The following is a 16,464-nucleotide window of genomic DNA, read 5'->3' on the forward strand; positions in this document are numbered from 1 at the left end:
GATAGAAGGGAATGGAAAGGAAGGAAGCCTGTTTCCTCTTCCATCTGTGGTGCGAACTGGCGACAGCGAGTGTTCACAAGCCCATCCGGACCGGCAACGGACCGAGCCTCTCCGCAAGGACGTTTCTCAGTCTAAGGCTCCAGGATCCTCCTTCGGCCTAAGCACAACCGACGTCAATTTCCATCTGCGCTTGCGCATTGCGACACCCCCACGACTCCACCTCCGCGGTCTCCTGCCCGGAGCACCTTCGGCCCCGCCCCCAGCCAGTGACGATTGCTGGGGACGCAGCCAATGGGAGGCCGCGCTGGGTAAGCCCTCACCCGATTGGATGGGCTCGGCGGGGCCGGGAATTCGGGCTCTGGCGGGTGCTGCGGCGGGCGAGAAGAGGTAACTAAGGGGTGCGGGAGTTCGGGGTGGGAAGCGCTGGGCCGGATGACCCCGGGGCCAGACCTGGGCCTGGGAGCGGACCGAGAGGGGGACCAGGGCCAAGAGCCGCGGCCAAGGCTGCGGGCGCACTTTACAAATAGGGAAACTGAGACTGCGGGGTAAGGGCAGGCCGTGGGGTCCCAGGCCTGCGGTTGGGAGGGGGGCCCAGAGGTCATCGAGACACCCCCCTTTGATTGTTGGGGAAACTGAGGCCCGGAGCGGGAAAAGGGCCTGACAGTCAGCGGGTCATTGTCAGAGGCAGGATGTGAACCCAGGCCCCTCCTTCCACACACCACCAACTAATAGAGTTGCCCCCCCTGCCCCAGGGGCGGGCAGGACCTTCTTCCCTGGAGGGGGCTGACAGTCAGCCCACAAGCACTGATTAAGCACCCACTGTATACCAGGTACTGTGCTAGGGATACAAAGACAGGGCCTGCCCTGGAAGGGTTCGAGGTCTAATGGAGAAACATTGGAACACCTGTGTACTTATCAAACGTGCAGGATAAGCTGGTACTGGAAGAGGGAGGCACTAGAATCAAAGGAGGGGGTGGTTAGTCTAGACTTGAAGAAAGTGGAGGGAGGGTGCTCTGGCAGGGGGCACAGCCAAGGAGAATTCCTGAGTCTGGAGATGAGTGTCCTGGGAGGAGGAAGAGCCAAGAGGCCAGAGCCACTGGCAAAGGAGAGGAGAAAGGACTGGAAAGGGAGGAGGGGCTAGCTTGTAATGGGCTTTGAATGCCACATCAGAGGACAGGGAGTCACTGGAGGTTCACTGAGGAGGAGGGTGACAGGATCAGACCTGAGCTTTAGGAAAATCACTTTGGTGGCCGAATGAAGAATGGAAGGGAATGGGGAGAGTCTGAGGCAGGCAGACACCCTGCACTGGCCTATCTGCCCCCAGCAGCAATCACAGTAGTCCAGGTGTGAGGTGATGGGGGCCTGTGCCAGGGTGGGGGCAGTGTCAGAGGAAAGGGGGGGCATATTCAAGACATGCTGTAGAAATAAAATGGACAGGCCTGGACATGAGGCGGGGAGCGGGGTGAGAGACAGTAGAGTCCAGGGTGACTCCTAGGCTATAAACCTGAGGGCCTGGGTGGAGGATATACAGTAATAGGGATGGGGGACATGCTAAGTTTGAGACATCTTCAGGACATCCAACCTGAGATTCTCAGCAGGCAGTTAGAGCTTTGAGACTTGAGGTCATGAGAGAACTTAGGACTGGATGAACAGACCTGAGAATCTTGTGTATAGACATGGGAGCTGATGAGATCACCAAGTGAGGTAGATAGCACAGAGGGGAATGAGGACTCAAGACAGAACATTGGGGGATACCTACTGTTAGCCAGTGTGACCTAGAAAAACATAGAGTTTGGGGCTCAAGGGTTTCTCAGTCAGAAAATCTGAGTTTAAATCTTGCCTTTAGTATTACCTGGGTGATCTTGAACAAGTTCAAGTTGATCAACTTGCAAATGTTAAGTGTCTTTTATGTACCAGATACTCTGCTAGGCATTAGGGAAAACCCCAAGCAATTTGCATTCTATCAGTTAACCTCTCTGTTTCCTTATCTGTGAAATAAAGTATTTGAACCAGGTAACTTCTGAGGCCCCTTTTGGCTCTGAATATCAAAATCCTAGGAGCCCAAGTGCCTGTTCATTGAGTGCTGTCTGGTTTGCCGATAACTCAGGAGTCAGCAATTCTTCCCCAGTCTTCATCTTTTCCTCTACTTGTTTTTTTCTGCCCCACATCTGAATTTACATCTCCTTAGTGGTTCCTGCCTCTTGCCAACCACCATTGTCATCCCTTCTTGTAGGCTCACATCTCCCGACACTTAGATTTATCAAGGCTGTCAGATCCATGGGGACCTAAGAGTCCACTGCATTTGGAGTCAGGATGGTGAGTATTGCTCATGCAGGTAACGGCCTTGTCTTTCTTGGGCCACCTGAATTCACCATTGTTTCCTTGCCTTTTGGTGAGTCAGGCAGAACCTGGACCTTATGTAGGCTGATGTCCTTTTCTTCTTGCAGAGGAGAAGTCTGGCTCCCAGTCAGCTTGCCAAGCGAAAGTGTGAGGGCAGTGCCTCTGATGAAGAAGACTGGTACCCGGAGTCAGTGGTAAGACCTAGCTCCTTTGTGCCCTTTTCACAAGTCATGCTCTGGGCATCTGTGAACATCTGCAGGTTGTGCCACCCTGTGCCACAGAGTCAGAAAACCTCATCAAGGTAGCAGTTCATTAAGTGCTTACTTTGTGCCAGGCACCATGCCTCCAAGGAGCTCACAATCTAATGGGGGAGATGAAATGCAAATCGCTCTGGATGCACAAACAGGCTTTAAGCTGCAGAAGTTTGAGATGATCTTAGATGAAGACACTGAGACTAAAAAGGAATGGGGAAGGCTCCTTGTAGAAGGAAGGGGGGGACTTTCTCTGAGACTTGGAAGAAGCTGTGGGAGGAGGAAGGGCACGCCAGACATGGGCACTGCCAGAGAAAATACTTGGAGTCAGGAGGTTTCATGGGCTAGGAAAAACAAGATTTTGTTTCTGAAAGGCATTGTAGTGTGGTGAAAGAAGAACTGGACTTTAATCCTGGCTCAGTAAGCATTTATTAAGCACTTGCTATATGCTGGGTACTATGCCTGGGAATACGAAGAGGCAAAAGATAGTCCCTCCTTTTGAGGACCTCACAGTCTAAAGGGGAGACAACTATGTATAAACAAGCTACGGACGAGACCATGGGCAGCTAGGTGTTGAAGTTAATAGAGCTCTGGGGCTGGAATTATCTTCCAGAGTTCCAGTCTTTCCTCAGACATCGACTAGCTGTGTGACCCTGGGCATGTGACCCTTTTGTCTCAGTTTCCTCATCTGTAAACTGAGTTGAAGAAGGAAATGGCAAACCACTCTAGCATCTTAGGCAGGGGTCTCACAGAGTCAGATATGACTGAACAACAAGGAACACCAACACAGACAGGACAAACTGGGAATAATCAATAGAGGGAAGGCATTAGAACTGAGAGAATTAACAAAGGCTTCTGGTAGAAGGAAGGATTTTTTTTTTTTTATTAATTTTTTTATTTTTTTAATGTTTAACAATCACTGCCATACAATTGCGATTTTATCCCTCCCCACCCACCCCCCACTACCTCCCTCCCTCCCCACGACTGCATACAATTCTGTATAGATTCTACATATACTTTCCTATTGAGTATATTTTCACTATAGTCATGCTATGTAGTCAGACTAAGATAAATGAAAGAATCCGTATAACAAATCAGAACATGATACACAAACAGATACACATACACAAACATGATCTGCTACATTATGTGAGTGACTTCCATATTTCTCTCTCTGAGTGTGGAAGGCATTTTGCCTTGAGGTCCACCATTGGGATTTTTTTTTTTTTCAGAAGTTCTTGTGTTATTACAAAAATCTAAGTCTACCAGAAAAAACTCTCACACACTGTGGTTGTTGCTGTGCATAAAGTTCTCCTGGTTCTGCTCCTTTCACTCAGCATCAGGTCATATAAGTCCTTCCAGGCCTCTCTGAAGTCTTCTTGTTCATCATTTCTTATGGCACAATAGTATTCCATTACATTCATATACCATAATTTATTCAGCCATTCCCCAATTGATGGACATCCCCTTGACTTCCAGTTTTTGGCAACTACATAGAGTGCTGCTATAAATATTTTTGTACATGTGGGACCCTTTCCCATTTTTATGATCTCTTGGGGATATAGTCCTAGTAGCGATATTGCTCGGTCAAATAGAAGGAAGGATTTTAACGGAGACTTGAAGGAAGCCAGGAGGCTTGGCATGGGGGAGGGGCGGCCAGAGAGAATGCCTAGAGCCCAGAAGTGGAGGGTCTTGTTTGTGGCACAGCCTGGAGGCTGGTGTTGCTGGGTCCCAGAGGTTGTGTTGGCGAGTCAGAAGACTGGAAATGGAGGGGAGAGGGAATTAGGTGATGAGGGCTTTACATTTGATCTTGGAGTTTTGTGAGTAGGGGTGACATGGTCAGACCTGTGTTTTAAGAAAATCATCTTTGTGGTTGAGTGAAGGATTAGAGTGGAGAGAGACTTGAGGCAGGGAGCCTCTTCAGTGATGAGGGTCTGACTCAGTGTCTGATGGAGAGAGAGAAGGTCTCGCTGGCTTGTGAGAGATGTGGAAATGGCGGGATTTGGTGACTGAATGGCTCTGTGGGGAGAAGGGCTCCAGGAGGGGGAAGGAGGAAGGGGAGGGAGGGCTTCAAGAGAACACAGGGTTTATGGGCCTGCGAGCCTGGAAGGATGGGAGCATCTCTGGCAGAAGAGAAGGGGAGGGGGTCTTCTCTGGCACTCGAGAAAGGTGCATTGATGAAAAATGCTATGGGAAAGTGTCCTTCCTGTACTTCCAGCAGAGTAGAGCACCTCTGTGGGATGAACTGATAAAGGAATGTGGCCTCGTGGAAGTCTGGGGCTCCTCCTGGGCCTGTGTGGTAGCTGTGAGGGACCAGAGAAGCTGCCTTGCCCCCCAGCAGCTAGGCAGCGCCCCCCATCCCCAACTGCCCTGAGCAGGGTGACTGGATGGGTGGGAGAGCACAGAGGACCTAGAATCCTTTTCCTAATTTAGGTCTTGTTAACTGTGATTGATGTTTCTGACCCATGGAGCTGTCACTGACAGACAGACCCAGGGCTGGTGCTGACCATTTGTCCCCTTTAGGCGGCTCCACTTCCCCACTTTCCACTTATGGAACATCCCAGTCATACCATGGGCCCCTGGGGGCCTGGATTCTCTGTCTTAGACTCCCAAGAGGCGGAAATCGAGCAGCGAGGCCAATGGCCGGGATTGTTTCTTGTCACCCTTTCGGAAACCCCTGACTCAGCTAACTAACAGGCCACACTGCCTGGACAGCAGCCAACATGTAAGTCATTTGGGAAAGGGTCATAGGCAGGAGCTGGGGGGAGAAGAAACATGAGGACCTTGGATATGGTTTTGCTTGGCTCTTCCTGTGTGCACGTGTGTGTGTGCGCGTGTGTGTGCGCATGCGTGTGCACGCTCATATGCACATGGGAGTGTGAGAATCATGAGTGTGTGTTATGGGCGATGTGGGGTGTGTAACGTATGTCCCTAAATTGAAGGTCTGTTTCAGGGCTGATTGGGTACCATATTGAAAGGATGGCTGCCTCAGTGATCCTACCCTTAAGCCTCTGACTCTTTCCAGTGGCCTGGCTGGTGGTGGTCTGACTTCAGCTGCATTGTCATTAGACTTGAGGCCAACTGGGGCTCTGAGCCCTGACCCAGGGCACTTCCCTGGTGTTTGGCCTTCTTTCTGTGGTTTAGTGAGAAGGTCAGGAGGCAAGGCCAAGCCTAGACCATACCTACAGATTCTCCAGAGGCAGAGGGATCAGTCCAGCTCCCCCTGAACCTGAGAGAAGGACTCTCTGGGAATCCCTTGCCCCCTAAGCCAGGATGGCCCAAGCGCTTGGCCATGAGAGCTCCAGTGCCATCCTTCCTCAGGCCTTCCCAAAGCTGTCACCCTCATCACTTCTCTGCTGTCATTGTGTTGCTGAAGGAGGAAGTCACTCAAGAGTGTTGTGGTTCTCCTGTCTCCCCTGGATGCTTGTGCTTAGTGACATGCCCAGGACTCCTCCCTCAGCTGTGATCTCTGGACTTTTCACCCCTCAGCAGCTCCAAGGCTTCCCCTGTCAGCCTAGCTGGAGCACCAGCTTCCCCTCTTGGTCAGCTGGCATCCTCCCTGCCTCTCTGCAGTTCTGGGCTGTTGACCCCTCTCCTTCCTCAGGCCTTCTCTTCCTGCTTGGCTCCTGGATCCTTGGTCCCTGGCTCCCATGGAGCCAACTCTCATCTCTAGGCTTATGGTTCCTAATTCTGCACCTCATCCTTTCAGTCACCCGTGTTCATGTCCTAGGAGTCGTCTCTTGCCCAACCCGCCCCTCCAGAACTGCTCTTGTCGTGGCTTGTCCTCTCCACTCATACCACGATGTCCCTGTGGGTCTCTTGGGCCCTCCATTCTCTGTGAGCTTCAGGCTCCCCTCAAGAAGCTCTCCACTGACCCTCGGGCAGGGCTTGTCCTCCTGGGGTTGGTGACTCCCAGGGGCCACTGGCAAGATTAGGAACTAATTCTACTGTCCTATTGAAATCAATCTCTCTTTCTTTTGTGCATCTGCAAAGTAAAGAGTTTTTTTTTCTCCCACTGAACAGAGGATGGGGGTGGGGTGGGTGGGATGGGGTTACTGAAAACCAAGTGGGTTGGGACGCCTGCCTAAAGATCAAAGAGAAGCTCTCCTGCTTGGCATGTACAGCCCTTCTCTTTCCAGGCTGATCACCCATCTCCTTCCTTCACTCATTCTCCAGCCACACTGGCCTTGGTGTTCTCAGCACATGACATCCTGTTTCCCACTTCTTTGCCTTTGCTTACGCTGTTCCCCCTGCCTGGAATGTTCTCCCCTTGACACTCAGCTCACCTTTTCCTGCCCCACCAGGAGTTACTGTTCCCTGTGCCACCCCTCCATCACTGCATTTATTTTACATGGGTCTGGTGTTTTCTCCTCTATAAATGTAGAACACAGGCCCCTTGAGGGCAGGGACTGTGTAACTCTTGCAGTGTGCACAGGGCCTGATGCTGGCTGACTGACTGCTGCTGGCTCTCATTGTCACCGATGGGCATCAGCGCTGCTTAGCCACAGGGCAGTGAATCTGGGAGCTCGGCCCTTCTTGAAGGGCATCTGTCAGTCATAGGGGCGTGCCAGGCAGAGGAGCCCCTCCCCACACACACAAGCCTGGAATCAGTGCTGCCTTGGCGATCCTGCAAAGTAAAAAGGAGGAACAGGAACTGTGGGTGATGGTGGCCACACGGCCCACCATTGCTATTCATAATCTTAGCAATCATGTTAATTCCAGAGCAAGCACTCAGTCCTCCCCACTTGCCTTCCATTTCTTTAGCGAAATATATTCATGACTTGGCAGCCATTTAAAATGCATTAGCTTACTAGAAATTCATGAAAATCAAAGCCTGTCTGCCAGAGGAGAGCTGCAGTACAAAGGCAGGAATTCCTCTGTGACACAGGCTCACTTTGCTGTCCCTGTTTTGCCTATTATCACTCCGGACCATACTTCATTCTCCTTAAAAATCACTCTCAGGGCTTCTGCTCCCAGGTCTCCCATTACCAACTGGCTGACATGCTGGAGCAGGGCTCCACTTCACTGAATATTGTAATTACCCCCTGGGGTCAGGGTGGGCAAGGAGCCAAGCTGTCATTTGGAGCAGCTGCTCCTGGAGGGCTTCCACCTGGTCCCAGTGAAAAATCTGTGTCTTGGGGCAAAAGGTGGTAATTGATGTGCCGAAGCCTGGCATATCATGAGTGGCGGCTGCTAGACATGGAGCCAGCAGGGGAATCTTTGTTAAACCAGCTATTTAAGAAGGTTTATGGACCAGCCCCTCCCAGCTTGCTCTTTCCTCCAAGGTCCTTGACTGGGAACAGAGAACTTGGTGTGGGGGACAAAGTTGGGGTTTGAAGATGTGTGCTTCTCTTCCCAAACTTCCCCTGCAAAAAACAGAGCAGGCTGAGAGGTCAGACGAAGCCAGTCTATTTTCATCTTGCATGTGGGAAGAATGTGGCCTTGACCTTCATGGCTATAGCAGAACAAGTTTGGAAGGAGCTTTGAGGAATTGTGGAGGGATGGAGCTACGTGCAGTGAAACTGGATGGATTCCCCCAGCCTAGGAAGGCACACTGAGGGAGTGAGTGGCTGAGGCCTGGCCCTTCCAAGACCATGTCAGGTTAGAGACCAGTGATCCCACCAGCCTTTCTGCCACTGCTTCTTTAGAGTCCTTCACATATGCCAAAGAATGGTGCCCATCTCACTCAGAAGAGGTCGGGATGCCAATGGATGGTGCCTGTCTCACTCAGAAGAGGTCAGGTGTGCCAATGGATGGTGCCCATCTCCCACAGGAGAGGTTTGGAACAGGGTTAGGCCAACCCAGGAATTCCACAAGTACCTGCTGATTACCCTCAAGTGAAGCATGTGAAGCACTTTGCCAGTGCGAGAGCCTGTGTAAAGGGCTTTTGTCCCCCTGAGCAGTGATGCCATCCAGGCATGGATGGAGAAGGGGAGCAAGCCTCAGCAGGGTCAGCTGCCCCCCAGGGATGGGGCAGAGGCAGGGAGCGACCAGATCGGGCTCCATGATGGCTCTGGGGGGCCTTGAGCAGATTGTCTCCCCTGTGTCAGATGCAAGGCCCAAGGGCCCTTGCCACTCTCCCACCCTGAGGGTCCGTTGAGGAAGCTTCCTCCAGAATACCCACTGATTGCTGAGTATTATAACTAATAATACTAGCTGGTATTTCCATGGTCTTTGTTGCTTGTCCTTCATTCTGGAAGAGGACCATGACCTCAGGGAGGTGACGTCATGACTTGCAAGTGAATTGGATTTAAGGGAGGGAAGGCTGTGCAGAGTCATTCCCCTCACTCTCTCTTCCAGAGCCACCTGGGTCCAGTGGTCAGGTATAGATCTGGATGATATGGCACCTTAAGGTTTTGCAAAATGCCTAACAAATACCTCTTGCAAGCCTTATGGTGACCCTGGAAGTTAGGTGCCCATTTTACAGATAAAGGAACTGAGGCAGGCGGCAGTAAGGTGGCACAGCTAGTAAGTGTGTGAGTTGGTCTTCCTGACTCCAAATCCCGCACCCTGTTCCATGCAGCATCTGGCTGAAATATGAAATACACCAGAGGTTCTATAGAGAACCAAATACGTTTACACTTGTCACTGCATTTTCCTGATGTGTCTGCAAGGCCGCAGCTCTGATCAAGCACACCTGGCCTTGCTCCCTTCTGTGCCCCCTTTTAGGAGATAGCTGGGACCAGTCACTAACGTGCTGCGTGCTCCTCTCTCCCCTGCAGGAGGCATTTATTCGGAGCATTTTATCGAAGCCCTTCAAAGTCCCAATCCCCAATTACCAAGGTAAAGTGGAGAGTGCATTGTGCAGATGTGCACAGGTGCAGATGTGGGGGGATGCTGCCTTTATGTTGGGCTTTTGTCATGCGAGAGTTGTGGTAAGGATGTCAACTGTCCCGCAGCCACCTTTACTTAGCTGTGTGTCCCCACATCCTGGCTACATTGTAATGTGTTTGGACTCACAAAGACCTGGGTTCAAATGCTGCCCCAGATGCTTATTAACTGTGTGACCCTGGGCAGGTGATAGTATACAAGAGGGCTGTGCATCTAGAGGTTGAAATGAATCTAGTCCTGTCATCTTAATGGGGACAAATGTGAGGCCTACAGAGGGTAGGAGACTTGCTGAGGATCCCACAGGAAGTCATCGAGTAGGGACTTGAGCCCAGGGCCTTGGACTCAGTTTCTTCATTTGTGAAATGGGAATAACTATACTGATTGCCTCTCAGGGCTGATGCCGAAATGAGACATTCATGTAAAGTGTTCTCAGAACCATGGAGCATCATGGAAATGTCATGTCATTATGGCACATTGATCATGCCTGATTTCAAGTGGAAAGAAGCACTAGCGCATCTCCCAGAGGCCTCTGTGCTGTGCCTGAGGAGAGCCATGCTCACTTGCCTTCATATCCCTCCCTGGTCCTGCTTCTCCCATGGGAGGTGGTGGGGAGCCACTGGACTGTTAGACACCCCTCTCACTCCACCCATGCCTGTTCCCCAGGGTTAGCTTGGTGCTAGTGGGTGGCAGGGGTTGGGGTGGGAGGGCCACGATTTCCTCAAAGTGAAACAAGGTTACCTGTTGGCATGGGAGAGCAATGGTGCCATCCTCCTGTAGCCCTTAGGCATTCTTTGGCCTTTCCCATTGTTGGGCATATCCCTGCCTCCAGCCCTAGATCCTCCAAAATCAATAGGGCAACTTATTTTGTGCTAACAAGAGACAGGAAACAGGGAGGGGTGATGAGTGGAGAACAGCAGGCTGAGGGGTGATGAGGCCTGTGATGGCAAATGCAGGGAATCCAGAGAACCTGGGAAGGCCAAAGAAAGCCCAGCCAGGGGACCACTAACCTGACGCCAAGACCGTAAACAAGTGACACTGAAAAGCCACCAGCCTCCTACTGCGTGTACTGACCAGGGAGGACTACACTTCTCTTTGTGTTGTGTGGGCTTTAAGTCCTGACTTTGTGAGGAGGGAAGGTACCTTAATGAGGGGAGAGGGAGGTGTGATACTGGGTAAATAACTATGATCCTGAAACAAGGAAACGGGGAAATGTTGGGGTATTTGAGAAGCTGCCCTGCTGAGTGAGGCTTCTGATTGCTTGCAGGTCCTCTGGGTCTCCGGGCTTTGGGCATCAAGCGGGCAGGGCTCCGACATGCCCTCCACGACCCTTTAGAGGAAGGAGCTCTGGTCCTTTATGAGCCCCCGCCTCTGAGTGCCCATGACCAGCTGAAGCTTGACAGGTGAGCCACTAGGTGGAGAAGGCAGGGTGGGAGCTCACAGGGGGGCTGTGGTGTTTGTTGGGCTCTCTGAGGCAGGGCACTGGTGCTGGGGCTATTGGGTGGCTTCAGGGCATGTGCTCTGTGGGCTGCTTGGCACTCAAGCTGGTCCAGAAAGCCTCTTTGACCCTCCTTGGGGGTCTTAGCCCCTTTATCTAATGCATGCTGGTCCCTGACTGGAGCACAGCACTTTGTGTAGGCAGTTCCTTGCTGGCTGGGAGCTCTGGGAGGGTAGGGGCTGTGACCTGATCCTGTGTCCCTCAGTCCCTTGGCCTGATGCTCTGTCTCCAGTAGGCACAGAGAAAATCAATGCATGAATGATGTGCCCAGGCCTAGGGAGGACTCTCTCCAGAGGCCCCGGATGGAGGTTGATGTTTGGTTCTGGGTGGCACATTAGGGATTCCAGTGATGAGTTGGAGGATGTCCAGAGAAGGTAGACGGGTTGAGGAGGGCCTAGACATCTATCTGTACAGGGATCATTGAGGGAATAGGGGAGAGTGAGCAAATAATGGGGGAGCATGACCATTTCTCCAGGTGTCTGGAGGGTTTGCCTGTGGGGGAGGGCTGGGCCCAGCTCTGCTCGGCCCCAGAGAGCAGAGCGGGGAGCACTGAGACATGTGCAACCTGGAGGTCAGAAAGCTGACCCTGAGGGGCTGTCTCAGAAGATGGGGGTCCCTTGAGCAGGCTGGATGCCTGCTTTCAGGAGAGTCCTGTGTGTGGCCTGATGCCACTGAGGCCTGAGACTCTAGTTCTGTGGGAGGTAGGATGACTTTTGTACAGCGCACAGGGTCTGTGGCTTACTGACTCCATCTGGTGAGGGAGACAGCCACAACAAACTAGCTGTGGGCAGGATAAACTGGAGGTAACAGCAGGAAGGCCCTGGAATTAAGGGGGGTTGGGAAAGGCATCCTGGAGAAGGGGGGAATTTTAGTTAGGACTTGAAGGAAGTCAAGAGGTGGAGATGAGGAGGGAGGGCTTTCCAGGGAGAGAGTACAGCCAAGGAAAATGCCCAGAATCTGGAGATGAAGTGTGTTGTGGGAGGAACAGCCAGGCCAATATCACTGAGGATCTCAGCATGAGAGGGGATGTAAGGTGGAAGAAGGCTAGAAGAGTAGGAAGGGACCAGGTGATAAAGGGCATTCTGGAGGGAGTGGGGAGCCACTGGGGGGAGTGGGTGCGGAGACAAGGTCAGACCTGAGTTTTAGGGGGATCCTTTGGGGAGAGCCTGAAGACAGGCAGGCCCCCAGCAGCTTGTGTACTAGCCCAGGCTTGAGGTGATGGGGGCCTGAACCAAAGTGGGGATCGAGTCAGAGGAGAGATTTTACAAAAGTAGAAACTGTAGGACTTTGCATCTGCTTGGATGTGGAAGGCAAGAGAGACTGAGGAGTGGAGGGTGACACCTAGTTTAGAGCCGGGGTTGGGGGGCTGCTGGGAGGATGCTGGTGCCCTTGTCAGTCACAAGGAGGTTAGGAAGAGGGGAAGGTGTGGGAGAAAGATCACTTTGAGGCATGTGGAGTTCAGGATGTGTATGGGTCATCCAGTCTGAGATGTCCAGAGAGAGCTTAGGGCCTGATAAATGGGTCTTAGAATCGCCAGTGTTGAGATCATCATTGAGTCCATGGAAATGATGAGATCTCCAAGGGAAATAATCTAGGAAGAAAAGGGGGGGGCAGGATGGAGCCCTGGGGAACCCCCCTCCCACCCCTCCTCCACCCCCAGCTAAAGGAAAGGCAGCAGAATGGCTGCTTGCCACTAAGGTCTGGCAAGGGCGATATGGGCAGCTGGAAGGGACCTTCATGGTCTGGGAGTAGCCGGGGAAGCGAGTGTGCTCTCTCAGGATGACATGGTGTCTCCTGCCCAGTCAGGGCCCTGGGGCTGGGAGGGAGAGGGAATGGGAGCTCAGTGGAAGCCAAGGTGGTATTTTTTCGCTTTCCAGTATAGTGCAGTGCCCAGCACACAGTAGGTACGTAGGTACTTAATAAATGTCAATTGACAGTTTTGAAAAAAATTTCTTTGTACAGGATCTATACAGTCTACGTTTACAGGATGTATGAACATGGTGATTTTTTTTTAGTTCAATTTTATCTTATTTTCAGATCAGTATTCTACCACCATCCCCCCGCCCCTCCCCGACTTCCCTCTGTCCTCCCCCAAATCCATTGAGAAAGACAGAAAGACAAACCCTGGTTACAAATGTGTGTAGTCAAACCAAGCCAATCCCTGCCATGACTGTGGCCTGAAAAAGACCGTCAGCTGCCTGTGTCGAGGGGGCAGCCCATTTCATCTTGTCTGTGTAGTGTTAGTGAATAGTACTCATGTTAATGATAGCTAGTATTTACGTAGGGCCTACTGTGTGCTGGGCACTGTGCCAAGTGCGTTTACAATTATCATCTCATTTGGTTCTCACAACAGCCTTGAGAGGTGGGTGCTGTTATTATCCTCCTTTTACAGAAGAGGAACCTGACTTGTCCAGGGTCACACAGCTAGGAAACGTGTGAGGCTAGATTTGGACTCAGTGCCACCTGGTGGCCAGAGTGGCATCAGTTCCTCTAAGTCTTTCTCAGTTTCTCTGAAAACATCCCCTTCCTCATTTATTACAGCACATTCGTAGACCATCACTTGTTCAGCCTCAGTTTTCAGCTTTTGGCTGCCATGAAAAGAGCAGCTGTCCATATATTTACGCACGTGGCTCCTTTTCCTCTTTCTTCGATCTCTTTGGCCATACATGGGGTCCCTGGGGAAGCAGGACTTGCTAGCATTGGGGCCAAACTGCTCTCCACAATGGTGGGACCGCTTCCCAGCTCCACCAGCGGCCTGTCCCTGGCTCCTCCAGACCTCTTCTGTCATCTTCACCAATCTGAAGGATGGGAGGCGCAGGGTTGCTTTATTTCTGTAATTATTGGTGACTTAAAGTGCTTTTTCATATGATCACCGATAGCTTGGACTTAAGGCAGGGAGGACTGGATGAAGTGATTGTCAGGGGAATACAGACCAGAAATCACTGGTTAGGCTTAAGTGACACAAGTGGGGAGGAGAGAGCCAGGAGGGTTAGCAGGACAAAAAGATTTTTGCCTTGTTAGATGGAGCCTTAGAAACACAGGTGCTAATCAAGGAGGGAAGATGCAGCTGATGATGGAGACCTGCCTTTTGGCTGAGGGCTCTGAGACAGTGCAGAAGGTCTCCATTGCTTATCTCTCAGACTCCAGGAAACCTGACGTCTAGTTCCCCCAGGAGGCTCCATTGAACTCACTCTTAGCCCTGGTTCCCTTCTTCTTGCTTGATAGCAGGGAAACTGCCCAGCTAGAGGTGACTGTGTACCTAGAGAGGCCTTTGGTTCCTGGATGTGAGCCCAAGCCAGGGCAGCTGCTGGCAGCGAGCCCAGGCATTTGGGCACTTCATGGTTTTGGACTGAATTAGGGGTTATGAGGTAGTGTCAACACATGTGGCAGGGAGTGCTAGAGAGATGAGGTTTCTGATCCATTCCCTGGGCACTTTGGTCAGGAGGGGATCAACTAGAGCATCATGTGGACACCAGGACAGAGGAGATGCCACCTTCGATCCTCTTCCTGAGAGGCTGACTGGCCCTGTTGTGCCAGACACTGACCATGTGGGGCCTTGGGGGCAGGGGGAGGTGAGGGAACAGGAGGAAGCTCTCTGTGCCACCCACCAAAGGATGGTCTTGCAGGAGCTCTGAGCTTGGAGCAAAGGCTATGGACCCTGTCTGTCCTGGGGGAAGGGAGAGTAGAATGTATGCAAACATCCGAGCTGGGGGGACCAAGGTGTGCAGTGGCCCAGGCCCTGCCTTCTTGGAGCATAGTCTAGAGCAGGCTTGGCCATCCAGGCTACTGTCCCAGGCAGTGGCCAGAGGAGTGGCAGGGAGCTACCCAGAGGAGGCCTCATCAGGCATGGGTTTCAGCAGATGGTCATGTAGGGAGTGTGTTTTAGATGAGACATGGGTAGGGACTGGCTGATCCCCTCCAATGAGACTGGAGAACGGAGTGGGAAATGGGACCAAGATGGGGCAGTGGGGGTCAGACCCACAGAGGCCTTGATCATCAGGCTGTGCTGTCTAAAGTTTATTCTGCCTTGTAGGCGTAGTAAAGAGCTTAGCATTAGAGCTATGTGGTCTAGCCTGTGCCTGAGAAAGATGAATGTGCCATTGGTGGGGGAGGGACTGATGCCTGAGGGAGGTGGAAGCAGGAAGCCTGGGCAGCCCAGGCAGAGGCTTCAGAGAAGCAGTGAGGACTCTTAGCTCTTGGGAGGAGTGGCGGGGGGATAGGGTGGGGGAATGGGGAGGCATGGACAGTGGTGTGTCTCCTGCAGAGGTGGTCACTGGGAGGCTGGGTGGTGGGAGGGAGGGATAGGTTGTCTTAGCATCAAAGCTTGTTAATTTGCTCAATGCTGTGAGAGGAAACCAGAGTGGGAGGCGGTGACCAGCTTTCCTCCATCCTGTCAGAGGGCGCCTTGGGTAGGGCATGGCCAGTGGCCAGGGTATTGGGCATCCTTGCTCGGGGGCCTCTGGAACAGTAGCCATGAAAATGCATGGAGGGTTGTGGCCCTGCCCACATCCTCACTCCATATTTTCTTTGACCTCTTTTCTCAGGGAGAAACTCCCTGTCCATGTGGTGGTTGATCCCATTCTCAGTAAAATCTTACGGCCCCACCAGAGAGAGGTGAGTGTGGAGAGGCTGCCTTGGGCCCAGGAGCTGACCCTGGGAGGCCAGCAGCCATGCTTGGGGGTGAGAGGTCCCCATTTGCTGTGCTCTGCTTCTGGGCCTCAGCTCTTGTTTTGAGTGGTCCTATGACAGGGTGCCCATCTTCCTCAGGGTGTCAAGTTTCTCTGGGAGTGTGTGACCAGCCGGCGTATCCCTGGCAGCCATGGCTGCATCATGGCGGACGAGATGGGCTTAGGCAAGACCCTGCAGTGTATCACGCTGATGTGGACGCTCTTGCGCCAGAGTCCAGAAGGCAAGCCTGAAATCGACAAGGCCGTGGTGGTTTCCCCCTCCAGCCTGGTCAGGAACTGGTCCAATGAAGTACACAAGTGGCTTGGGGGCCGCATCCAGCCCCTCGCCATCGACGGGGGCTCCAAGGAGGAGATCGACCAGAAATTGGGTACTGACCAAGTAAATTTGCGTGGTTTGAGGCTTGTTCTCTGAACTTCCTGTCGTATCCCTGTTGTTGGGAGGTGAGGATGGCGACCTTGAAGTGCATGGGGAAAGTGAAAGGGACTCTGGGAACAAGACATTCTCATGCTAAGCTAGCTCTCTGTTAAGCAGTTTTCTCCCAAGGCTAGTTTGACTGGAGGACAATGGGCCCTCCCTGAATCTTCTAGAATTCAAGTTGTGCTCTTTCTTTGACTGTGCCCTCTCTCTCTGTCCTCCTCTGCCCCCACCCCCAGCCAGCTTCATGAACCAGCGGGGTGCCAGGGTCCCGACTCCCATCCTCATCATCTCCTATGAGACGTTCCGCCTGCACACAGAAGCTTTGCAGCGAGGGAGTGTGGGGCTGGTGATCTGTGACGAGGTAGACCACGCTCTCATCTGGACCCCTGCTGTCCAGGGCCAGGGGCCAGGGCTGCCCTCAAAGAGTGTACAGGCTGAACT

At 52.4% G+C, this 16,464-nt stretch overlaps 1 protein-coding gene across 2 annotated transcripts in view; it reads left to right on the top strand.

The window, feature by feature from the left end:
* RAD54L (RAD54 like) overlaps positions 1-16,464 on the top strand; it is a 24,725-nt gene continuing 8,261 nt past the window's right edge. Inside the window, exons 1-9 of one of the 2 annotated variants that reach the window (XM_072649300.1) lie at positions 1-308; positions 2,234-2,316; positions 2,448-2,534; positions 5,197-5,316; positions 9,314-9,374; positions 10,687-10,822; positions 15,462-15,531; positions 15,685-15,973; positions 16,260-16,384. In XM_072649300.1, coding sequence (XP_072505401.1) covers positions 2,314-2,316; positions 2,448-2,534; positions 5,197-5,316; positions 9,314-9,374; positions 10,687-10,822; positions 15,462-15,531; positions 15,685-15,973; positions 16,260-16,384 — 891 coding nt within the window. In that variant the 5' untranslated portion in view covers positions 1-308; positions 2,234-2,313. Of the gene's footprint in view, positions 388-2,233; positions 2,317-2,447; positions 2,535-5,196; positions 5,317-9,313; positions 9,375-10,686; positions 10,823-15,461; positions 15,532-15,684; positions 15,974-16,259; positions 16,385-16,464 lie in introns of both variants that reach the window. The other variant, XM_072649299.1, reaches the window with a different exon arrangement.

The sequence above is a fragment of the Notamacropus eugenii genome, chromosome 2 (genome assembly GCF_028372415.1).
Source record: "Notamacropus eugenii isolate mMacEug1 chromosome 2, mMacEug1.pri_v2, whole genome shotgun sequence".
NCBI classification, from domain to species: domain Eukaryota; kingdom Metazoa; phylum Chordata; class Mammalia; order Diprotodontia; family Macropodidae; genus Notamacropus; species Notamacropus eugenii.